At 26.6% G+C, this 24,314-nt stretch overlaps 6 protein-coding genes across 14 annotated transcripts; 3 read left to right on the top strand and 3 right to left on the bottom strand.

Moving 5' to 3' along the window:
* Window positions 1–1,863: 1,863 nt before the first annotated feature.
* Window positions 1,864–4,805, bottom strand: LOC117208314 (ero1-like protein). 5 transcript variants are annotated; one of them, XM_033449378.1, is made up of 9 exons: window positions 4,698–4,805; window positions 3,933–4,194; window positions 3,557–3,760; window positions 3,293–3,450; window positions 3,023–3,208; window positions 2,891–2,937; window positions 2,459–2,807; window positions 2,081–2,374; window positions 1,864–1,922 (listed from the first exon to the last, which is right to left on the bottom strand). In XM_033449378.1, exons 2-9 carry the CDS (start codon window positions 4,056–4,058, stop codon window positions 1,871–1,873), a joined length of 1,416 nt encoding a protein of 471 aa, XP_033305269.1. In that variant the 5' UTR covers window positions 4,059–4,194; window positions 4,698–4,805; the 3' UTR covers window positions 1,864–1,870. The 5 variants fall into 5 exon arrangements, with proteins under 5 accessions (XP_033305269.1, XP_033305271.1, XP_033305267.1 ...); XM_033449380.1 differs by having other exon boundaries at window positions 4,135–4,194; window positions 4,698–4,804; XM_033449376.1 differs by lacking the exon at window positions 4,698–4,805 and adding an exon at window positions 4,295–4,476.
* Window positions 4,806–5,710: 905 nt separating this feature from the next.
* LOC117208400 (cullin-5) lies at window positions 5,711–10,877 on the top strand. 2 transcript variants are annotated; one of them, XM_033449580.1, is made up of 11 exons: window positions 5,711–5,793; window positions 6,540–6,749; window positions 6,827–7,006; window positions 7,074–7,215; window positions 7,296–7,610; window positions 7,686–8,158; window positions 8,250–8,513; window positions 8,599–8,754; window positions 9,034–9,314; window positions 9,394–9,517; window positions 9,608–10,877. In XM_033449580.1, the coding sequence occupies exons 1-11, from the start codon at window positions 5,761–5,763 to the stop codon at window positions 9,800–9,802; spliced, it is 2,373 nt and encodes a 790-aa protein (XP_033305471.1). In that variant the 5' UTR covers window positions 5,711–5,760; the 3' UTR covers window positions 9,803–10,877. The 2 variants fall into 2 exon arrangements, with proteins under 2 accessions (XP_033305471.1, XP_033305472.1); XM_033449581.1 differs by lacking the exon at window positions 5,711–5,793 and adding an exon at window positions 5,822–6,022 and having other exon boundaries at window positions 9,608–9,802.
* Window positions 10,878–11,407: 530 nt separating this feature from the next.
* On the bottom strand, window positions 11,408–14,838 carry LOC117208404 (protein sarah). The gene is made up of 6 exons (XM_033449589.1): window positions 14,534–14,838; window positions 13,602–13,871; window positions 13,340–13,529; window positions 13,103–13,255; window positions 12,044–12,368; window positions 11,408–11,976 (listed from the first exon to the last, which is right to left on the bottom strand). The coding sequence occupies exons 2-5, from the start codon at window positions 13,857–13,859 to the stop codon at window positions 12,241–12,243; spliced, it is 729 nt and encodes a 242-aa protein (XP_033305480.1). The 5' UTR covers window positions 13,860–13,871; window positions 14,534–14,838; the 3' UTR covers window positions 11,408–11,976; window positions 12,044–12,240.
* Window positions 14,839–15,074: 236 nt separating this feature from the next.
* LOC117208401 (oxysterol-binding protein-related protein 9) lies at window positions 15,075–20,024 on the top strand. 3 transcript variants are annotated; one of them, XM_033449583.1, is made up of 13 exons: window positions 15,075–15,242; window positions 15,778–15,993; window positions 16,067–16,297; window positions 16,412–16,487; window positions 16,554–16,643; window positions 16,787–16,907; window positions 16,980–17,083; window positions 18,063–18,092; window positions 18,166–18,328; window positions 18,417–18,682; window positions 18,760–19,154; window positions 19,232–19,459; window positions 19,529–20,024. In XM_033449583.1, exons 1-13 carry the CDS (start codon window positions 15,090–15,092, stop codon window positions 19,619–19,621), a joined length of 2,166 nt encoding a protein of 721 aa, XP_033305474.1. In that variant the 5' UTR covers window positions 15,075–15,089; the 3' UTR covers window positions 19,622–20,024. The 3 variants fall into 3 exon arrangements, with proteins under 3 accessions (XP_033305474.1, XP_033305475.1, XP_033305476.1); XM_033449584.1 differs by having other exon boundaries at window positions 15,087–15,242; window positions 16,983–17,083; XM_033449585.1 differs by lacking the exons at window positions 15,075–15,242; window positions 15,778–15,993; window positions 16,067–16,297; ... (2 more) ...; window positions 16,787–16,907; window positions 16,980–17,083 and adding an exon at window positions 17,387–17,809.
* An 840-nt stretch (window positions 20,025–20,864) lies between these two features.
* Window positions 20,865–22,822, bottom strand: LOC117208402. 2 transcript variants are annotated; one of them, XM_033449586.1, is made up of 3 exons: window positions 22,629–22,822; window positions 22,253–22,350; window positions 20,865–22,174 (listed from the first exon to the last, which is right to left on the bottom strand). In XM_033449586.1, the coding sequence occupies exon 3, from the start codon at window positions 22,023–22,025 to the stop codon at window positions 20,919–20,921; it is 1,107 nt and encodes a 368-aa protein (XP_033305477.1). In that variant the 5' UTR covers window positions 22,026–22,174; window positions 22,253–22,350; window positions 22,629–22,822; the 3' UTR covers window positions 20,865–20,918. The 2 variants fall into 2 exon arrangements, with proteins under 2 accessions (XP_033305477.1, XP_033305478.1); XM_033449587.1 differs by lacking the exon at window positions 22,629–22,822 and adding an exon at window positions 22,455–22,611.
* A 7-nt stretch (window positions 22,823–22,829) lies between these two features.
* On the top strand, window positions 22,830–24,300 carry LOC117208403 (39S ribosomal protein L19, mitochondrial). The gene is made up of 4 exons (XM_033449588.1): window positions 22,830–23,026; window positions 23,173–23,614; window positions 23,676–23,951; window positions 24,029–24,300. Exons 1-4 carry the CDS (start codon window positions 22,960–22,962, stop codon window positions 24,156–24,158), a joined length of 915 nt encoding a protein of 304 aa, XP_033305479.1. The 5' UTR covers window positions 22,830–22,959; the 3' UTR covers window positions 24,159–24,300.
* Window positions 24,301–24,314: the final 14 nt, after the last annotated feature.

Below are 24,314 nucleotides of genomic sequence, written 5' to 3'. Positions count from 1 at the left end.
GTATTGGGTTATGACAAGAAACGTGTCTTTATAAATTTATTCGAAAATACTAGATTCTATAAACATTGCTGGTTGCAACACAAATGCGACGATAATAAGAATACTCGATCGAATATACTTAAATATTAGAATATGAATTATCATAAAACACCTGAATCGTTCTTCGAGATCGTCGCCAGGGTGGTCAACGATCTTTCTCGACTGTTTTCGCGGTTCAATGGGTTCGGATAACAGACGCTTAGGTGTCTGTTATCCGAGAAGATTATCGACTCGGTACGTTGATATTACACCGTACTCTGCGTACCAATATTCGCTCGGAGATTCGCCTTGTAGTTAAAATAAAACGGAATAAGAAATTACAAAATGCTTGCTAATGATTAGAAAATGATTTATTAAAAGAAAATTAGAAAATATGTATATATGGTTAAAAACTAACGATAAGAAATCGAGAAAAAAGCCTTACTCGTTAAACCATACACGCAGGAATGATATTCGTTAAGAGGGGGGATATAAATAATTTACGATGCATAAAATATTGATGGTATTGTAATTCATATTATATTTGAAACTTCGTTATCTTTTATAATCGCATGTATCAAATCTTCTACTGAAATGAAACGTGTTATATTTTCTTAGAAATAAGCAGGTTACATAATAATTTTGCTACTTTAGATTATAAATAAATCCGTAAAAATTAGACACACCACACTAATTCATATCTGTATATAAAATATACATTCTTCCACACTATAATCAAATTCATGTTATAGTTTTCATGTAAGGAATTCATAATAGAATTTTAAATTTTTCGTATAATATACGACCTATTTAGATAAATTATTTCATTATAAATAAATGTAATGGAAAAAGTTTATCATTTAATACATTTTTGTAATCCATAACTTAATACGCTGTTAACTCGTTATTTTATAATCCGCAAGTAGTATAATTTAGCGACAATAAATTAAATTTACGCCTATATACAATAATATTAAATATTTTATAAACTATTATGAATTAGTATATAGAAATATAATACACTGGTGTTTTCTCTTTGTATGTAAATTTGTCGGAAAATAATGTGAAACCTTCTGTCGCCTTCGTTATAAAAACATTTTTCAAAAAATGTACACAATATTATACAAAATTGATTTATCTTGGACGACTTTTATAATATCTTATTGAACCTCAAACGTTACAGTCTATTTGCCTGTAGAACCTTAATAACCAACATTATCTTTGTAAATAGAATAATATACTAATGGTTACATTGATAACAATTTTTATTAAAATAAAAGTAGATGTAAAAAGACAAGCTATAATTTTTAAAGTTTGAAATACTTGTGTATATATCAGTAAGAAAATTTGAACATTTTATGAATTCGATAAATGAAAGTTCTTTCGAAACTAAATATGCTATATGCAGTTTCAAAACTGGTACAAGAATCTTTTCTATAGAAGAAATATTTATCACAGATAGAGTTAAGTTATCATTAAAATCGCAATAAAATAACAAAGTGCAATCATATGAAATTTGATACTTTTTTAATAATTCAATCAACATTATATTTATTCAATGATAGTTCTTCTTTTTCTTATCAATATTAAACTAATTCTAATTATAAATAAAAGATATAAAAAAGATTACGCGTTAAATGTAATAATTTTTATTGCGATTTTATACCACATTTTAAGTATAAATATAAAATTTTTAAATAATTTATAACTGATACAAAAATCAGTTATTTTATAAAGTTACTATATAATTAAATGTATAAATCTAAATAATCAAGGGTTATATAAATATAAAGATTTGTGTGATGTATTTTACCAAAGTAACTTAATCATCTGATTGTTAGTCTGTATTCTGCTATCTCATCATTTGTCTAAATTTATCCAACTCGAAGATACTTTCTGACAATCTGCAAAATTACAAAATAATTAATTATATTTTCTGATAATAATTTCTCTCCTTATATAATCTGCAAAATACCTTAAAAGATGACATATACATATAAAAGCTTAATATAACGATGATAAAAATAAGAATAAATATAAAAAGCATAATTGTTCTGCTTACCTTCCAATAGCGTTTATAAGTGCAACAATTTCGCTTCTTTCTAAGAAGAATTTCTTTCTATTAAAATTATTTAATGTTGATTCCCATCTGTCGAATTTTCCTGAGAATAGAATTTTTAATGCTGTGCCCAAACCATGCGTTTGAAGTTTTCCCCAAAGTTTACACTTATCGCACCCTACACAGTCCATAATACGAGATATATTCCTAAAATGTTGTCTAAATTGTTCCTTCAATAACTGAGCCTCAGCTCCACCAGTAAACATAACGCTTTCGTTGAAATGATCAGGAAATGATCTAAAACACATTAATATTAAATCTATAAGCATCAATTCATTAGTTATAAATTAATATAATTGATTAGTTAAGACTAATACCTACTTAACAACATTTAAAATATCATTCATTGCCAAACGGGTATCTTTATCTTGTGCTTTGTTACCAGTGTAATATTCTTCTCTTTCCAAATATGGTGCAGCTTTTGCCAAAGCTCTTAATTCAAGCAGATAAGTAAAATATAAATTTTTTAACCAATTTGGACCTTCACCTCCTGTTTCCTCTGGTGAAAATCTTTTTTGAAACTCTTGCAAATTAGGGCCCCATCGGCCACCAGGCACTATCTCTAAATTGTCTTTTGGTGTCAACAAGTATTTTGAACACAAATGAATATTAATACTAGTATGAAGCCCTGATATAACACGGTAGAATACCCTTTTTTCCAGACACATCCCTACAAATTATAATATATCACAATAAAATCAATGTATATTTTGAAATATATTATTAGTATACTATTGAATTAAAACTATTCACCATTTATTTTTGAAGATTGAATAAAATTATGTGGCGAATTTTCAGGTCTGAAATTAAGTATACGTATATAAATATAAAATGCAGCAATTTTTAATATCTATTTCATTTTTTATCATTAACTTATATTTTTACCTAAAACAATTTTCCTTGTAAATACTGCGCCATATCCTATGTGCACTCTGTCCTTTATAACCTGTATATCTTTCAGGATTTAACAAAAGGTCCACATATTCTCCAGGACTAGACTCCTTCACACAAAAATTATCTTGAGCATCATCATATTGTTTCCATAATTCAAAATCTTTGTAGTTCTCTGAACTAAACAAAATATATCAAAATGAATTTGAAATCTTGTTTATAAATAATTCTATTTATGAATGTGCTAGAAATATTCTTTTTTACCTAATTGTTGTGTTTAAATAGCCCAGTTCTTTATTATGATCTTTAGTCCTATGTAAGCAATCATCATATTGTGTAGAAGCTTTGTATTTATCCGCAGGACTTTCATTAAAATGACTGTTCTTTAACATATCTCCTTTTAAACCATCTGGAATGTCTTCCTACAAGTATAAAAATATATATAATATACATAAATTTCAACAATTTGTATAAAATGATATTGTAATATCTTTGCATATAAATCAAACTAACATATTAAATACTTACTTCCTGACAAGGTTGCACATGACAGTATCTTATAGCACATTTACTATCATCAGCCCAGAAAGGGCATTCTTGTTTTAAATTTACTTTATAAAAGCGAAAATAATCTCTGACTAGAAGACTCTGAACTCTTGGATAAATTTTCATATTATTAAAGTAATCCACTGTATCCACATTACAACTGCAGTCATCAATTGATCCCTTCAACTAAATTTTTATAAACATAATTTAATAACTTAAAGTTATGAAAAAGATATTAAGTTAAAGATAATATAAGATAACATATATTCACATATGTTAAAGTTGACAGATTTGATTGTAGGTTATGTTTACTTTTTATGAAAAAAGTTGAATAACGGGAAAACAACGAGAATAGTACCTTACAGAAGCATTGATCATTCTTTTCATTGTTCGTTCCAAAATAATTGGAATGTACAATAGAAGGTAAACACATCGCAAATAATATTAATATGCCGAGCATATTTTCACTGGTTTCGCACTTCATAATTAAATTCACTGGTATACCTATCAATCACGTTTTCTAATTGATAATAGTTATCGTACGTCACCGCGGTACTAACCGAGGTTTCCTCCTTTTATAACACCGACTAGACTACGTGCCACCAGAAACGTAAATTACCCTGTCAAAAGTAAACTTTATTGATGTTTTCATTGTATTGCTTATTGATTAATGTTGTTCCATTAAATGTTCCTCTATTAAATATACACAAATCCACCTACATTTATACAAGTGTTATATTTTTTATTCTATTACATATTTAAGTCAAGCTAAAGTATAACGGTATTTCACACATCTGGAATGTTTTATCTCATCTGTAGCAGACGACCTGTAATCTTAACGTGACGTGACTACAATCACGCTGCCACAGACATGTATTTTTCTTACTAACTTTTTAGTTTAATTATTGTAATACATATTTAACTATTTATTAAATAGTCATTAAATAGTCATTTATTAAATGTCATAATTTTAAATGTAAAATTTCTAATAAAGAATGTGGAATATGTAGTATGTAGCAAATAAATCTTATAGTAATATATTTAAATTATAATGTTTGTAGATTTTTAATTTACCATTATTTACATAATAATAATGAATATGATTTCAAAATGTTCAATTCACATCTATACCCAGAAAAACGTTAACACAACTTCATTTCTATAAATATATATAAATAATAGATGTTTACTCCCCTCTTTTTAGCTAACCATATCCAAGTTTAATTCCACGTGTACTTATAACATTTGTTACTGACTTTAAATGTAAAAAATAGAGTGTTAGAATGATATAATGAGTCATTAAGAACCGAGAAAAGTATTAACTTTTCTTTAACATTATCTTAAAGATTAGCCGTTTTAAATATTTACGTCGATTATCTATTAAATAACAAAATGAATTTAATATAATATAATATAAAATTATTCCTTTAAAATGTACATTTTTCATTTCACACAATTCAGATGTCATAATAAATAACTTGGCATCATAAATTATCCAAATACAAAATAAAATGTTCTTAATTTTGAAATTAAGTTTAAGAAATATAATATAAAAGAATGTCAATAGTTCAATATAAATTTAAAATACATTTCTAATGTAAAATATAATTTTATTATACGTAGATGAAAAATTACTTTTTTAAATTTTGTGCAGCATTTAAATAACGCTACTTTTCATCTATAATTATATATTATTTTCGTTTAGAAAACTTAATTTCTGAATAACGTTTTATACAAATTTGCGCTTTAATATATATATATATATATACTGTTTTATTATTACATCGCTTTAATATACATACATTGCAATCAGTGCTATAAAAGCTATACATTAAGAAAATATTTGTCTTTTATTCGAAATTTTCTAATACTAAAAGTACAAAAACTGTGAAGTTCTTGCACAATGTTTAAAAAACAGCGTTTTAAATAATAAGGAAACATATATAAAAGACATTAATTTTGTATTGTATACAAAAATTAATGTGAACTTTTTATATATAAGAGGAAATGAACTTGGTTTTACATTTATCTTCTACATCTTACATTCCTCTTATTTTTTCCTTAACCTATTTAACATTCCTACATGTGATCTATCTACCTGTATATATATATATGTTTTTACTATTTTACATTTATTAGAGTCTCTCATTATAGTATTACATTATAGTACACTATATGTATGTATTATGTTGTATTACGTTTCTTCCTTAGAAAAAATGGTATGTATATATCATCTTTTTTTTAAATATATATGATATATCGCGATAAATAAATGTAAAATCTACTTTAATGTTAAAATAAACATCTATTAAAGTATAAATTGACGTTTAAAACAATCCTTATTATAATTAATCAGTACTGTTCACTGTAATACCTATTGTTTGTACTCATTGGCGTAGACTCATTGCGGTATAGGACATGTCAAAACTTTATGCGAAGGTGCCGATGGTTAGTTGTCATTGAATAATAATATTTGTATTTAAAATCAATTTACACTGAGGAATAAATCTGAGAATGATCTTTCAAACTTCTTAAATTTATAAGATTTTTGTTTTATTGTTTTATTTTCGATAATATAATATAAATCTTTATAACCTATACAATGTTTCAATTGTCAAAGAACGTTTTGAACTTTAATGTATATATAAATATCTATAAAATTGTACATAAAAAATATTTGAAAATATTCATGCAATATTACTGTATACTAATACAGTATACTAATGATTAACTTAGATATTGTTATTTTTCAACAATTAGATACTAATTTTTCGATTATGTAGTAGAACTATAAATCATTAGTTAATAAAAATATTTTCACAGATGGTATTGTACATATATTTTAATTTTTATGTTTGATAAAAAAAATAATGCACAATGAATAAGATAATATTCGTGTTAATAATAAGAGTTTAGTATGTAAACATAAAATTAAAGTTAATTTTGTACTAAATTATGTGTTTAGGATAAAAATCAGTTTATGTTTGAAGATAAATGGCCATGTATGAGACCAACTATTTTGAAATTACTCAAACAAGAACCTGTTACTCAAGCAGAATGGCAAGATTTATTCTTCTTAGTTCATGCAGTATGTGTATGGAATGACAAAGGTGCTCTTAAATTATTAGATGCGCTCAAAGAAGACATAATGGATTTTATAAAACAAGCTCAGCAGGTACATATTATAATTTATAAATACAAAAAAAATATTTTTATCAACAGAAAAATATTACTGTTTTATGCACTTTCTAGAGAGTTTTAGCACACCAAGAAGAGCAAGCTTTATTGAAAGCATATATAGCTGAATGGAGAAAATTTTTTGCACAATGTAATTATTTGCCAACACCATTTAGACAATTAGAAACGTCTCTTGCTGGAAAGGCACCATCCAGTGTTCAAAAAAAAAGCCAACCTGATGATATTGTTAGAAAAGTAAAGTTCTTTTTTTTAATTTTTCGATAATATAATTCCATAATATACATTTTTTTGTTTATTATAGCTAATGTTGGATAGTTGGAATCAAAGTATATTTGGAGAAATAAAACAAAAACTTCAAGATTCAGCTATGAGACTTGTTCGTGCTGAAAGAAATGGTGAAGCCTTTGATTCACAACTCGTTATTGGTGTTAGAGAATCTTATGGTATATAACAAATTTTTGTTTATATAAATTATCTCCTTATACATCTTATAAATTTAAAGTTGTGTTGAATTACATTACAGTAAATTTATGTTCAAATGCAATTGATAAGCTTCAAATCTATAGAGAGAATTTTGAAGCAGCATATATAGAAGCAACAGAAGCATTCTACTGGGTTAAAGCACCTGAACAGCTATCATTACATGGTGTAGAAAATTATATGCGTTATGCTGATGCAAAGTTACAAGAAGAAGAACTTCGTGCCCAAAAATACTTAGAACCAAACAGTGCTAGTGTACAGCTTTTAACTGATTGTTGCGTACGTGTATTAGTGGCAACTTTTAAGCCAGCCATATTAGCAGAATGTCCGCGAATGATTCAGCATCGTCAAACAGATAGTGAGTATAATGTAATTTGAATTATATTTTTATAATAGCATTTTTGTAATGGTATAAAATGAATTACAATTATAGAACTTAGGTTAATGCTAAAACTAATGGATAGAGTTCCTGAAGGAGTTGGTCCAATGTTAAGAAATTTAGAAGAACATATAGCAAGTGCAGGTTTAGCTGATATGATGGCAGCTGTGGATGTTATTACTCAAGATTCTGAAAAATACGTTGAAAGATTATTAGATCTTTTTCGTCGGTTTTCAATTCTTGTTAAAGAAGCATTTGATGATGATCCTCGATTTCTAACTGCTCGAGATAAAGCTTACAAACTTGTTGTAAATGATGCAACGGTATTCAGATTAGAATTACCTGCACGTCAGTGTTCTGGTATTGGTACAACGATTTTAAATAATAAACCCAACAACAATAATAATGGACAGCCAGAATCAAAGTGTCCAGAACTTCTAGCTAATTATTGTGATATGTTACTTAGGAAAACACCACTCAGTAAAAAATTAACTTCTGATGAAATTGAAAGCAAACTCAAAGATGTAGTATGCACCTTAACTTATATATATTACTATTATATTTTTAATATCTAAAATCATTTTATCTCATACTTATCTTATATTGGTTTTATTTTAGTTATTAGTGCTAAAATATGTTCAAAATAAGGATGTATTTATGCGCTATCATAAAGCTCATTTAACAAGGCGTTTAATATTAGATACATCCGCTGATTCTGAGAAAGAGGAAAATATGGTAGAATGGCTTCGTGAAGTCGGAATGCCTGCTGATTATGTTAATAAATTAGCACGAATGTTTCAAGACATTAAAGTGTCACAAGATCTAAATCAACAATTTAAAGAGCAATGTAGAGCTGCTATTGCAGATAGTATTAACATTAAGGTATGAGCTAAGATGTTATAATAATATTTCGGTTTATATATTGTGAAACATATATATTAAAAGGCATTAATATAATTTGTTATAGATATTAAATGCAGGTGCTTGGGCTAGAGGTAGTGAACGTGTCACCGTAAGTTTACCACTGCAACTGGAAGATTATATTCCTGAAGTAGAAGAATTTTATAAAAAAAAACACAGTGGAAGAAAATTACAGTGGTACCATCATATGTCTAATGGCACGGTAAGAAAGAAAATGTCTTGTAAACAAAATATTAGAAAAAGATATTTTTATATCTTTTTAAGTATTGTTATGATTTAAAAAGGAAATTTTTTGGCCATAATCATAAAAGTGTTAAGTGTTAAGTTTCGATCAGAAACTATGTATATGTTTATTAAAGCAGAATAACATAAATTTTTCTGAAGCAGTAAACATGGGTATAGAGTAAAATTTTTCAAAAAATTCAATATCTCGGTTCTAATTTTCAGCTTCACCTTGCAACCAATTTGGATGGTGTTCCAGATAACATTTTCTAACCAAGTGGGACGCTTTGATGTGGATGTAACAACATTTCAAATGGCAGTTTTATTTGCTTGGAATCAGCGGCCGTTTGAAAAGATATCATATGAAAATTTGCGATTGGCAACAGAACTTCCTGATCCGGAACTCAGACGAACTTTATGGTCTTTGTGTGCCTTTCCAAAACTCAAACGTCAACTTCTTCTAGTTGAACCACATGCGCATAGTCCCAAAGATTTTGCAAATGATACACGATTTTGGGTGAACCAAGAATTCGCTATAGTGTTAGTAATACTTTTTGAAAAATCGCGCAATAATTTAATTTACTCAAAATATATATAATTAATTCTTTTTAATTCTTAGGAAAAATGGTAAACTGCAAAAACGAGGTAAAATTAATTTAATAGGAAGACTTCAATTATCAACTGAACGAAGTAAAGAAGAAGACAACCAATCCATTGTACAACTTAGAATACTAAGAGTTCAGGTACACTTTCTATTCAGTTAACTTTGTCTTTTTACCTTCCTCTAAGTAAAATTAATGATACATATATCTTTTACGTATATCTTTTAACAGGAAGCAATCATCAAGATTTTAAAGATGCGTAAAAAAATCAGTAATGCTCAGTTACAAACCGAATTAGTTGATATATTAAAGAACATGTTTCTGCCAAGTAAAAAGATGATAAAAGAACAAATTGAGTGGCTTATTGAGCATAAATATATACGTAGACACGACGATGACATTAACACCTTTGTGTATATGGCATAGGTCGGGATTATACATACGTATAATACTGTTCTTATGATTAATATTATATTTTTATAAAAATTCAGTTCTTGTTTATCAGATTGTATGCTCAAAAATCGCAATGTAATTGAAAGATGTTAACGTTGTTTGTAACATGTTCACAAAAAACACATCTTTTAAATGAAAAGTTAGTACCATCATACAGAGTCATATCGTTTATAAATTATGATTGAATATGATATCGCCTTCGACCATGAAAATATGTATTACTAAACAGGTAACTATTATAATAATTCAAAAACTCGGACTATAAAATTGATTAGTTTTTTCTTTCTCTTTCTTCTCTTCTTTCTTTCAAAACTTGAAAACATCAAGGGAAAAAATGTACAAGATCAAAAATTTTTATTTCGTTATATGTCATTATGTTGTCTTTTACTTTTGATGTAATCACAATTTCATAAATATAGTTTATACCTTCTGTTTTATACAAAAATAAAGCAAATTGTTTAAAATATTTATAAATACTATAAACTCGTCACAGATGTATTTAATTTTCAATGGCGATGTTCACGATATGTACATTATACATTTTAACACACGTCTAAACGTAAATGCATAGATATGTTTATTTACTGCAAGTGTACATATTTTCCAAATATGATTGTTTTTCATTGACTTATTTGAATTGTAGAAAGTACAGAAATTACAGAACTTTTTGTATACAATATTTTTTGTATTCTGTTTTTATGAACTACATTATGTTTCTTTTAACCGAAATAATATTAATAATTTTTGATTGAAGAAATGTAAAATGAACAAAAATTCATACAAAGGGAGAATATAAGAAATGGCCTATACCGTTACATATAAATGCAAGGTTATAAAATTTTAATTCTTTTATATTTTAATAATAAAACGTTGTATAATCCCTGTACTAAAGAAATTTTACATAATTGCATTGTGAACGATAAGATCTTTACTCAACACACGCATTACTATTAACATTTATGTGTATAAAGCTTTTATATTATTTCAATGTGCGATTGACAAGTGTAAAAGTGAACAATTTCGAAATTAAAAAGGATTTTTTATATTTTTTGATGTATCTTATTACATTTTTCCTATAAAGTATTATTTTAAAATACACAAATTTTCATGAATAAAACAATACCTTTTAAAATTAAGCTAGAATATCTAATATAATTTAAATTAAATAATTGAGTAAATAGATCATAAAAAGACATTTTCTTTATCTCTGTAAGATTCAGACATAAAAACAGGTTTTGAGTAACATATTTATTCACACAAAAGTAATTTGCTATAACATATTTATAAATTTTCAACAATTCTATATTACTTTAAATCTTACATCAATATGAAATATATTTTATGCAAGTGGGAACACTATATACATTTACATATACAGATGCATAAACATTATTGTTACAAAAAAAAAACATGTAGCACTAATACATTTTGAATAACACATTAATATGTTATTGCAAAGAATTCTTCCTGAAATGATAACACTACTTATAATTTTATTAAGTATATATATCCTAAAAATTTAATTAATAAAATATACATTCTCCCTAAAGATTTATTTTTTTTAATGAAAAAAAATCATTCACACACTTCCAAATTTTAATATTGATTAATTAAAATATGACAGAAAACAGTATCATTGATACCACTTTTCATATGTTGCATGGTACATTCTTATAATCACATGTATGTACATTAAATATCAATGTTACTCAAACTTATCACACACACACCCACTTTGTAACAAATTATATTTCTCAAGTAACTCTTGCTTGAAATTCTGAGATAATTAACAAATCAAGAATTTAATTCTAATTGCCTTTTCTAAGATTATAAATTTTATATACTTCCTTTAAAAGTATTTGTAACATCGATACTTCGAGTGAAACGTTAATATCGCTAATTTCAATATCGTTTACCCTTGATACTGTAATATTAATTTTTATAATTGTAAGTAAGCATCTAATATTTTAAATTGTGATTTTAAATTAAAAGAGGATAAGAATTGGTGTAAAGTTATTCCGAAATATTATATAGATTTTTCTAGTAGTTTATTTGTACGTTATTTAATATTCGATGACTTTTTTAAATTATTTCATTATATCACGTATTTTTATATATTTATAATGTCAGCATAAAATATTATTTATCTGTAAACGAAAACATAACTTTTAATAAAATATTTGTTATCTATTTATTATCTTTTTAAATACTTACATATATTACTCTGAGCAAAACACATTTACAGATTATTTCTTGTGAATTTGTGATCTCAAATTAAAGTATTAATTTTGCAATATTGCAATATAAATTTTTGAGTGTTGAATATCATTGTTTGTAATGCCACTAATTGCTTCTTGGATGGATAAATAATTCATTGTCAAATGAGTGGACAATATTTCTAATAGAGCTGTTTATGAATGTTCTGGACAACGTGTATGTTGAATACGTGGAACATTTTTCATAGGATTTGTTGTTTCACAAACATGTACAACTATGCCAGGTTGTCCTGAACCACCAGGATGTAATTCATGACTGCCTCCTGTAAAATTATTTGTATGATTGGTATATACATACATGTGTACATAATATATACATGTATAGGAAACCTCCGATAACTGCCAAAATAGAATCTCTCGATAATTGCATCTTCGTCATCCCTACTACTGGGGGGAGGTTCCCCTCAATGCACTGGAAAGCTCAGCGACCCGCGAAGGGTCGATTAGTCTCACATGATTCAATCCCAGATATTGCTGAGACAATGTACGTATTTAGATAATAATTAAAAAATTAAACCTTTTTATTTTTAACGTTTTTTTAAATTAATCTTTTACAAACGTATTTGTGGGAATTTTCTGATTAAAATGAAACGGAACACGATAAAATCTGAATTATATTTACTTATTGATGTTTATTATCACTTATTTAATTATCATTAAGTATGCAAATATGCTCCAAATTATATCGTGTTTGGTGTCATCTTAATATGTTAGTAAAAGCTTCATTGATCACGAATCAAAAATAAAAAATTTTGATCTTTTTAATTAAAGGTCTCAACTTATCGCGAGCCTCTAATGTTTGCCGAACGCTTCGGCTCTCAGTTCCTCTTCCTCTTTTACTTGCGTTGTCCTTTTCTATGTTCGGTACAACTAAGATTTCAGTTTCAAGGAATAGAATCGTTTGCAACACCTGGGTCCCGAATTTCTGGCAGTTATCGGAGATTTTCGTACTAATACACATGAAAAAACATGCTATAAACTCCTTAAATGACAGAACCTGCAGATAAATTTGCTATAGCAGCCAATAAGTCATGATTAACTAAAGGTTCGCCTTCCTCTCTAGGCTGCCATCCAATAGGTGGTGAAGCAGGTGGTGAAATTAGGAACTGTTTTGTTAATGCTGGTGGGTGAAGGTGTTGATCTTCTACATCTGAAATATATATTATTTTTAAAGTTGATAGAACTCTCGTTAATTCTTATAACATAATGTTCATTAAAAAATAAATTTACAAACCTATTGGGGTAACAGGTTGTGCAAAATAACAGTTGATATCTGTCTCACCAAAATGAGCTTGGTGTAATTGTATTCTGGCATTTGCTGCTGCACTTGGAGAACTATAATTCACTCTCATTCTTCTAAATGATCTAAAATATTGAAATGTAGCATCTTCCCCAAACTGTTTGAAGAGATTCTGTATTTCTTCCTACAGAAACAAAACATATGCTTATTAGATATTGAATTTATTATATTCAATTTTACTATATATTTTTGTCACCTTTAATTCATCATCTTTAAAAACTCTGGGATCTACATTAGTTACAATAACTGATGTTGGTAAATCTTCATCATGTACTAAATCTTCAATAGTCCTTGTATTTGTATCAGAACGATTTTTTTCTACATCAAATTCTAGCTCCAATTGTTGATAATTAGGATGTAAATTTGGTAATCCATCAACTTCATTTATAATTATATTTTCAGATTCTTCTAGTTCTTCCTCTTCCACTATATTAGAACCATGTTTCTTCTCCATATCTGTTCTATGCTGCATATAGAAGTACTAAATTGTAATTTATTTGAATTTACACATTAACATAAAGATATAATAAAGATATATATATATAGTATCTATAATACAGAAACTAACTAAAAAAATATATTTTCTTATAAATATTTTGCATGTCTACTGAACGAATATTTTCAATATATAGCTCTCATTCATTTTTATATTTTAATTTACAAAAAAGCAATATTCTTTTATTATAAATGATCTTATATGTTCAGTTAATGACTTTTAATATATTACCAAAACTTTAATAATACTGTAATCTATTTATCAAGTAGGTATCTACAACGTTAATCAAATTATCATAGTATAACGTATAATTTTTTAAATCAGTTAATCAAATATTGCATATTTTTTAAAATAAACATTATGTCACGAATCACTCTTAGGGTAAATAATTCATAAACTATGAATAATAGAAATGTATATATTGCAAAATGATTACAAACCACGAATTTATTTACAATTAATTGTAATTGTTAGTTGCAAGGTAATATTACGTATTATCATGCTAAAATAAATAAGAATATTAAGCGAGGACTATGTATAATAAATAATAATAAATAATAAATAATGTGTAGAGACATAATATGTCAAAGGTAAAGTAATTAATCAGCTGACTGAGAACAGATAATACTTACATGTTTTCTCTTAAGCAGTTAAATCGAATGTGTGCCTTCTTAATATTTATTCAGATCGAGAGAAAATTGTTTATTTTCTTTACTTATTTATTTATGTATACATTCATACATTCATATATATATAAAATCCTTCATTGTATTAACGTTATTATTACTCATTTATACAACTTTCGATGTTACATGTTGCATTCGTTATTTTATTATTATCGTAATGTAATCTTTTATAATCGTAGACTATAAGAAGTAACTAGAAAGATAAGCAAATCAGTATAGACAAGCTTTTGCAGTAGAATCATCTGTTATCGAAGAAAAATTTGTTTCATTGACTGCGCATGTCAAGATATTTTTGTATTATTTAGAACATTCAATTTTGTAAATTCACAGTGAGTTTCGAAATTATATTTTTTAGATACCATGTAAATTGTTTTAAATACGACGAAGATATTTGGAAATTCGTCTTATGTTAGTTTTCTTATCGAGTTACCTCTCTATGAGTTCATACAGGACACACTAGGCAAATGTAATATATATATATATACAATTATATGCTTGCCTTATGCATACACATACACTCATAAATAACAGCGAGCAACAAATAACAATGTCGACGATGGAAGGTTCACTTAGTAAATGGACAAATGTTGTTAATGGATGGCAATATCGTTGGTTTGTTTTAGATGATAATGCTGGTCTTCTATCGTATTATACGGTAAGAATTTTTAAATATTGTAATTGTAACATTTACTGTTCTCTTGTTCATTAATAGGTTACACCCCATTTTCTTTTTAAACATTTCTGCAATGTTTAATTCAAAATTATAATTTAATATAAATTTCTGTATGCATCAGTAATCTTTGAATTTATTTATTAGTTGCTTTAAAACATTATTTGTATCTCTTTAAATATCTTGCACATCTGTCATAGTCAGCTGATCTCTAAATATTTAGTTACAAAATTACATTTAATTTCAAAAGTAATTACCAATTTTATGTGGTAAAGTTAAATCATATTCAAAAAGAATTATTATGGATATGTAAATTTTATCATGTTATATCAATTATAATTTAATTATCAATAGTTAATTGATATTACATGAAAATTTTATTATTGCTTTTTTCGATATCTAATTTTTAAACAAATATATATTTAAATTGCAAATATTAATGATATTTTCTTTACAATTGCTATAAATATTATATTTTGAATATGATAAATTGTTATGTTATACCTTAATTATATTGCAGAGTAAAGAAAAAATGATGAGAGGAGCACGTAGAGGATGTGTACGTTTAAGGGGTGCTATTATAGGTATTGATGATGAGGACGATAGCACATTTACAATTACTACATCATCATACAAAGATGATCCAAAAACATTTCATTTTCAAACAAGAAATGCAGAGGAACGAGAACGTTGGATTCGTGCTTTAGAAGACACTATATTACGTCATTCACATGCTGTATGGTTACTTAGATATTAAGGACAAAATCTACATTTAGTTTAATGCTTAAGTAAAATTTAAATTACTCTAGAGATGGGATCCTAAAAAATCTCCTCCGAAGCAAGACTTTGATCGCAAAGTAGCTGAAGCAGATGCTTACCTTCAATTGTTGATTGATCAAATAAAATTAATTGAAACAAAACAAAGATCTGTTGCTACAGAAGATGAAGAAAAGCAACAAAAATATACAGCAATTTTAACTCAAGCCAATGCAATGCTTAATTCAGTTAAACATACAATTGTTCAATTACAAATTGCAAAGGTAAATATTCATTATAAATATAAGACACCATATTAATAAATCTTTATAATTAAATTTTATACATTTAATAGAATTAGGTATAATTTGTGTGCAGTAAAAATTCTATACTTTTAGAATACAGCAATACCTGTAAATGGAGTATATAGGGGACCCACTGATTCAATACATGTTTCGTCTTCATTATCGCATGGTATGTATTTAAATGTGAGTATAAAATACACCTATAATGAAAGACATGCAATATAATAAATTTTAGTTGCTGTTAGAGAACCAGAAGCAACTGTACAGACTGGTATTGAATTAGGTTCTGAATGTGTAGAACTAAGAGTACCTACATTGCCAAATGGTAATTTATTTTTTCTTATTTATGTGTACTAAATTAAAAATAAATGTCAAATTATTAAGTTATAGTATTCCTAAAAATAAAACTATCAATCAAGTAGACAAATGGTTTAAAATACATATTTTCATTGATTTTTACTTGTAAAGCTGTTGTGGATAGGGATCTCCCTGTACCCCAATTCTCTTATTCATCTTCGGATGAAGACGAAGATTATTATGATGCAGCAGACGAAATATCACCTCCTGCAATGCAAAATCATATCAGTATGTAAGTATTTATCAGGGTTCGTGAATCTTTAATATAAAATTTAAGAAATATGTGATATATTTTGTAATTCAGTAGAAGACGAGATAGTGAACGTTCACATGTGGATGTATCGAACGAAAATCGGAAGCAAAATCCGTTGCCACCTACAAAAGGTGATGGCTCTGTTGATTACGATGGTAAGTATTAATCTATGTTAAATGCTTAAAAGTTGATATGTTTCATATATTGTTTAACAAATATAAGATCAACTTTTTGTATACATTTCTTTTTTCTTAGGATATGATAACTGTATTTTATTTGTTTTCAGTTTTTTATTATACATATATTTATATATAATTTTAGTGTGTATATGTTTAAAATTAAGAAAGAAATTCAAATAAAGTTTATATAAATATTTAATCAAATTAAAAGAATGATAAAAACATTAAAATATGTTATGATTATTGTTAATTATTTATAACAAATATATCTATATTACAAATTCAGAGTAACAAATAAAACACAGCATAAAGCATATTCAAATTTTAAATAAGAAAGAAATTACATAAACATTAAAAATCCATAATAAATTGCATTCGTTATCGATAATAGAGGTTCGATATCAGTCGACTTAACCCACAACTACAATTATTATACACGTGAATTGTCGTGTCATCCGAACCTCGTAGTAAAGCATTATCAAATTTGTAGTTAAAATCAAGTGTGAATATTTTTTAGTATGACACAATTACAGAAAAATGAATTTAATCAACTTCGAATAGTTTTCCCCTCTTGGAAAATTTTGTTTCTCAGAAAAAGACGTTTATATTGCGTATAGTCAATATCATATAATGATCGTATTTAGGAATGGATTTTAACTGACATTTTATAAAAACACAATATGCTGGGTGCAGCTTCAAATAGTAAGTTTTTAAATTATAGTAAAATATATACATAACAAAAGAAATCTTTTTATATTTATGCGAAAATTTCTGTTCTTATAGGTTGTATTTTTTGAGTTTAAAGTTTTAAATTGGTATTACAACTATTATTGACTTAAGAGAAACATTAAAACGAATTATATTAAAAAAAGAAATTACTTTTTTTCTCATTTTTTAAATCACTATACATTATTGTTTATAAATTATTGTTGTAAGCTTTTGTTACATGTTACAGCCCTTTATGAAGAGGAAAGTGAAACAGAAAGTTAGTAACTATTATATTAATAACATAAATTATTTAAATAAGATTAAATCCTTATCTTTATGGTACTTTTTAGTGGATTCCATGGAATCCCATGGATCTGTAGTGACTCATCTTCTATCTCAAGTAAAAATTGGTATGGATTTAACAAAAGTAGCATTACCTACATTCATTTTGGAGCGCAGGTCGCTTCTTGAAATGTATGCAGACTATTTTACTCATCCAAATCAGTTTGTAAGGTATATTCTATGAAATAAATAATATTAGTAATATTTTTCAAAATTATTTGTTGAAACTCTTTATACACTATAGTATTTCATATTTTAGCATAGCAGATATGTCTACTCCTAAAGATAGAATGGTTCAAGTAGTTCGTTGGTATTTATGCAGTTTCCATGCAGGTCGTAAATCAGGGGTAGCTAAGAAACCATATAATCCAATATTAGGTGAAATTTTTAGATGTCATTGGGATATTCCTAATGATGCTATAGATAGTTCTAATGATACAAAACTAGTTGTTGGAGGTCCTGTACCTTGGTGCAAAGAAAATCAGCTTTCATTTATTGCTGAACAAGTTTCTCATCATCCTCCCAGTAAGTTTACTTATATTTATTTATTAAAATCTTTTAAAAATATTTTTCTAGATAAATAAGCATGATTCGTATTATAGTAAGTGCATTTTATGCTGAACATTATGCAAAAAAGATTAGTTTTGGTGCGCATGTATGGACGAAAAGCAAATTCCTTGGACTGAGTATAGGAGTACATAATGTTGGAAAGGGTTGGGTAAATGTATTACAACATGGAGAAGAATATGTATTGACTTTCCCAAATGGTTATGGTAGATCTATTCTTACTGTACCATGGATAGAGTTAGGGGGGACTGCAACTATTCATTGTACACAAACTGGTTACCATGCTGCTGTAGAATTTTTGACAAAACCTTTTTATGGCGGTAAGCGTAATCGAATTACATGTCAAATTACACAACCAGGAGATAAGAAACCATTTGTTGTTATAAACGGAGAATGGAGTGGTGCCATGGAAGCAAAGTGGTCTGATGGAGTATGTACACAAGATGTTATAAAAGATACCAATTTCTCATTCTATTCTTTTTTCATTTATAAATTCAATTTTTATAGAGAACTGAAATTTTTGCGGACGTTAAAGAACTTTACACTCAAAGAAAATTAGTGAAGCCAGTGTGTGAACAAGAAGAACACGAATCACGAAAAGTTTGGCGGGATGTAACTGTTGGATTAAGGATTAACGACATGGAAAAGGCAACAGCTGCTAAATGTGCAATCGAACAAAAACAACGAGATGAAGCACGTAATAGAAAAGAAAACAATATTAATTGGCAAACTAAGGTACATTTTTCTTTCAAAATTACGTACTTTTTATTTCAAATGATTATATAAAGTCTTATCTTTTAATAGTTGTTCAAAGAAACTAAAGATGGTAGTTGGGTCTATGTAAAACCACTTGCAGACAGATTACATTCTTGTTCCAATCAAAGTGCTACAACATAAATGATTTGCTGCAGTTTTAGATATTGCACAGTACTAGAAATTTAAGGCCTAACACATATGATTCATAATATGTTTACTAATTTTAAATCTAATGACTCTGTGCTATGCAGAAGAACAAAACTGAAAGGTATTATAAATTCCTTCCTTAACATTTTTTTTTTTTATATAAACCTGATTAAGTACAATAGCAAATATTTAAATACTATACAATATTAAGATTTCATTGAAAGGTACATATGTATTTTGATAGCAGGCAAATTATTTTTTATAATATATTATCACAGATATAATTACTGCTTTAAAGGAAACAAGTTTACATAGTATTGTGCTATATATTATATGTTGACATCGACATACAAGCTTATGTACTGTTAAAAAAATATATACAGCTATAAAAACAATATTTCTGATGATGATTTATCGTTTCTATTAAGAAGAATTGCAATACAGTTTTAGCATAACACAATACAAATAAAAGTTAAATATTAATTATGTAGTAATAGACCTAATGCATAAAGCATGCTTCTCTAATATGTTTTAGCTGTTTCCATAATATAGCATTAATGGAACATTAATGAAATTTAATTACACGAATTTTTTTCATTCCATAATAATTATATATGTTATTGAACTTTGGATATTTTTAAATAATTACTTCCAGATAGTATCCAACATGATTTAATTAATAAATTTAAAAAACGGACAACTGTACTCGTGATTGTAAAAATAATATGCATATATATGATGTACATTATATTTATGTACATAACTGTTTGTTCTTAATTTCCATGAAACACACACACACATACACACACAGAGCATTAATCATACATAATGTAAATATATATAAATCTCCCTCATAGCTTGTTATGTATAAGATTTTCCACATGTTTTAATTGTTTTTAAATTAACCACAGAGTATTAGAGTATCTCCATGAGATTAATTTCATTTAGTTATGTTACAGTGCTTAGATATTTATATTAAGTAAAATCGTGATTTATAATCATCCAAATTTTATTAACCATAGATAGCGCATTGTAAAATATTCCTATTCAATATAACATGTAATATATGAATAAATATATGTAAATTTTTGATAAAATAAAACTTTATTCATGCATCAAAATAACGCACACTCTTAATATAAATTAAAATTATGAAATTTTTAATTTCATTAAAAGGTTTAAAAGTAAATTAGAAATCATTTATTAAGAAACATCATTTATTTATAAAAAATTATTTATGAAATATTCAAAATTTGTTATATTTAAAAAACACAAAAGATATTTTTTATTATTAAGTATTGTCTGTAAAATTTTCTAGGCATATATGTCCAATATAATAATCAGTTACAGTTCTATGAAGCCGTGGAAATCGTTTTGTTGATGCTATTAAATGTTCCAAACCTGCTGCTATTACTGAAAAACTAACTTCACAATACGATTTATTTACAGAATCAATAATATTTTTGTCTGTTTCATATTTATATAATACTTTGACAACTGATATTCTTTGCAAAGTTACATTATCGTCTGACATTTCCTTAGGCTCAATCATTAAATTTAAGTGCCAATCCATTGGTTTTAAAATGAGAGACTGAATTTCTTTTCCTATAAAGCATTGCAAAATTATTTCTTCACCAATCATACCAATCATTGAAGTTTTAATAGCAAGTAAAAAATCATTAAAGGGATCTGTTGCAGTCTTACTTTGTGAGTTACTTAATAAATTGTAATCCACAGCACAATTCCATAATTTAAGTGAATTATCTGGAAGAATTTTCCCTAAATATTGTAAACATCTGTTACAAATCACAATATTTTCATCTATTTTTAAGTTGTGATTAAGTAAATTTGAGTGAATGATGAAGAAAAGTGGCCCATAGAAAATCTCAGACTCTGATGGAATCAAATTATGCATAGTATTACTATGATTATGTTTACAACAAAACCATTCGCTTGAATCATAATTCATATCTGGTAAAGGTAAAATCCTTTTAATATACATGTTTTTAGAAACAATGTTTTCGCAACAAGCACACATTATACGACATTTACCAGTATTAAATAACTCAGTAGTTTTAAAAGAATCATTCAAAGAATTAACATTGAATGCTGGATTGGTAATTATTTGCGTTTTAAAAGATCCAAATACAGGATCAGATATTGTTTGTACACGGAAACAAATCCAATTGCTTGTAACATTTAATGTTGATAATGAATCTGGTATTAACTTTACAAATTTTGTTAAAAATGTTTTTGTATTATTTTCTATAGTTATTTTTATACTTTCTTCTGAAACCTTTATTCTAGCTCCTGTTGAATTTACTTTTTTCTTTAAATGAATAAAAACATTGCATATTTGAAGCCTAGGTCGTAGTTCTAATGTTATAGATTCTATCATATTGAAAATTTAAAAAATTAAATTGTAATTTTTCAATTAGATAAAAATGTAAATAATTTCTCCTTCGCACTGATTCAAATTCAATCCAATATATATGACTCCATATATATGAATTCTCTTTTTTATATTTTAATTATATTTTGTTAAACCTAAAAATATATTTTAAACTTGATTTTTCCTATTGTACAATTTATCTAAGGCATGTAACAAAATTCTAATAAGTTTACCTTCAAAATGGTTCCTTTTTGATATACAAGCAAATAAATCTTCTGAACCCAATGATCTTAATATATACTAAATTTAATTCTGTAGCTTATTAATACACCTAAAGGAATAAATTTTTATAAATTAGTGAAATATCATAAAATTAAGTGGAATATTATAATAAATAAAAGTATCAAAATTTATTACAAAATAAATAGAATTTACCAAAAAAATTTTGTCTACTATGGTTTTAGTCTGAGTCTAATTATTTTAAATCTTAATATTTTTAAATATTCCACGCGAATAAATAAACAATTACAATTCATAATGTAATTGTCTAGTATACCAACTTTTTTGTCTAGTATACCACGTGTTTCTTGGCAATCACTATATACGTACCTTGTCTTTCCAAATATCGCTTATTATAAATTGGATCTTATCTCATGTAAGAAAATACACATTATTCCAGTTAATGCTTCGATTTGTTGAATAGAATCTATAAGTCCTTATACACGCATCTCGTAGATTAAAATTAATATAAAAAGAAAGCTGAGAGTCTAATCTGGAAGACACAATCACAAAAATTCAGAAATGAATCCTCCATCTTAGTTTATTTTACGACCGTAGTGTTACCTATTGGAAAAAATATTAACCAAAACATAACCTCACACAGCTCGTGTGAACGGTGTAAATTAAAAGTGACAACAAATTAAGATTAGTATCAACAAGCATGAGTATTTCCTCAAGATTATTGTGTCAAAAAACATGGAAAAAATTAACTTTTATAAAATTATTAGGTATTTTCTGTTATCGTATTTTGCTTTACATATCATGAAAAATGTACTGTACTAATAATTAACAATTAACACACATTTTAAATATTTCTAAATAATTTACATTTTAGTTAGTACATATAAATATTACTATATATTATCATTTTTAGGTAAAGAACCTAAAGCTCTCTCAACCTTGGCACAACCAAAAGATGATAGAGTAGATGACGATAATGATTCCCAAACTCAACCTAATAATGAATCAACCAAATCTGAATCATTTGCACATTATAGATTTATATATCCTGAATTTTTACCAGATCCTAATCCATTATATCGTCAGAGTGTGAGAGAGAAATTAGAACGCATGGATATGTTGAGTAGAAGATCAGTAATAAGTATTCCTGAATTTTATGTTGGTTCAATATTAGCAGTAACTTATTCAGAACCACATGCAGTTGAAAAACTAAATAGATTTGTTGGTATATGTATATTAAGAGAGGGCTGTGGTCTAAGAAGTTCATTTCTTTTAAGAAATGTTGTTAACGGGGAAGGTGTGGAAGTACGTTATGATTTATATGATCCTGCTATTCAGAAAATTGATTGTTTGAGGTAAATACTAATTAATGAAATGTAATTAGAACTTGGAATAAAAACTTCCTTTTATTTGCAGGTTAGAAAGAAGATTAGACGATGAATTACTTTACCTCAGAGATGCACCATTAGAATATAGTACATTTCCTTTTGATATGGAAATAGAAACAACAGTTTCACAATCTGTCCCATTAAATGATATTAAAGTCCCTCTTAAGCCATTACCTTGGTCAGAGAAATGGGAACGTAAAAATTTAAAAGGAATTAAAGATATAGTTGTTAATGAAAGACGTCGAAAAAAGGCAGCAGCTCTCGCTAAACCATGGGAGAAATATGATTTGATGAAAACCTACAGGTAAAATCGAATATTATCACTAAAATAATGTTTACTATTTTAAAGAAAATGTATTCAAATATATTTTGTTTCAATAGGGAGACCATTCCAGAAGAGGAACAAAATGAAATATTTTCAGATGTACATACAGAACTTCGTCACTTAGAAATACAGAAGACTATATTAAAACGCAAATATATGTTACAAAGAAGTAAACCAACTTCATAAATATTTTTTAAAATTATTAATAAAAATTTGTTTTCCAATTATGTGTTATCTGTATATTAAAAAGAGGTGTAATGTACATATTTTTCTTACATAGGTCCTAATTATTTGTAAAAATATAGATCATATATAATTTATAAACATACATATTGCCCATTT

The sequence above is a fragment of the Bombus bifarius genome, unplaced genomic scaffold (genome assembly GCF_011952205.1).
Source record: "Bombus bifarius isolate JDL3187 unplaced genomic scaffold, Bbif_JDL3187 scf7180000008062, whole genome shotgun sequence".
Classification (NCBI taxonomy): domain Eukaryota; kingdom Metazoa; phylum Arthropoda; class Insecta; order Hymenoptera; family Apidae; genus Bombus; species Bombus bifarius.
The sequence above is the reverse complement of the archived record's forward strand: the minus strand, read 5'-3'. Positions and strand labels throughout refer to the sequence as shown.

Coding starts and splice junctions, on each gene's coding strand:
- LOC117208404 (XM_033449589.1), bottom strand. CDS start 13,859: ATGGAGAAGAAACATGGTTCTAATATAGTGGAAGAGGAAGAACTAGAA. Junction 13,530..13,601: donor TTAAAGATGATGAATTAAAG/GTGACAAAAATA, acceptor TTGTTTCTGTAG/GAAGAAATACAGAATCTCTT. Junction 13,256..13,339: donor ACAACCTGTTACCCCAATAG/GTTTGTAAATTT, acceptor TATATATTTCAG/ATGTAGAAGATCAACACCTT.
- LOC117208314 (XM_033449378.1), bottom strand. CDS start 4,058: ATGAAGTGCGAAACCAGTGAAAATATGCTCGGCATATTAATATTATTT. Junction 3,451..3,556: donor ATGTGCAACCTTGTCAGGAA/GTAAGTATTTAA, acceptor TTATACTTGTAG/GAAGACATTCCAGATGGTTT. Junction 2,375..2,458: donor GATATTTTAAATGTTGTTAA/GTAGGTATTAGT, acceptor AATGTGTTTTAG/ATCATTTCCTGATCATTTCA.
- LOC117208403 (XM_033449588.1), top strand. CDS start 22,960: ATGAGTATTTCCTCAAGATTATTGTGTCAAAAAACATGGAAAAAATTA. Junction 23,027..23,172: donor AACTTTTATAAAATTATTAG/GTATTTTCTGTT, acceptor TATCATTTTTAG/GTAAAGAACCTAAAGCTCTC. Junction 23,615..23,675: donor CAGAAAATTGATTGTTTGAG/GTAAATACTAAT, acceptor TTTTATTTGCAG/GTTAGAAAGAAGATTAGACG.
- LOC117208402 (XM_033449586.1), bottom strand. CDS start 22,025: ATGATAGAATCTATAACATTAGAACTACGACCTAGGCTTCAAATATGC.
- LOC117208401 (XM_033449583.1), top strand. CDS start 15,090: ATGCATACACATACACTCATAAATAACAGCGAGCAACAAATAACAATG. Junction 16,298..16,411: donor TTCAATTACAAATTGCAAAG/GTAAATATTCAT, acceptor CTATACTTTTAG/AATACAGCAATACCTGTAAA. Junction 19,155..19,231: donor AAGCAAAGTGGTCTGATGGA/GTATGTACACAA, acceptor CAATTTTTATAG/AGAACTGAAATTTTTGCGGA.
- LOC117208400 (XM_033449580.1), top strand. CDS start 5,761: ATGTTGTATTACGTTTCTTCCTTAGAAAAAATG. Junction 5,794..6,539: donor TTTCTTCCTTAGAAAAAATG/GTATGTATATAT, acceptor TTATGTGTTTAG/GATAAAAATCAGTTTATGTT. Junction 7,216..7,295: donor TGGTGTTAGAGAATCTTATG/GTATATAACAAA, acceptor ATTACATTACAG/TAAATTTATGTTCAAATGCA.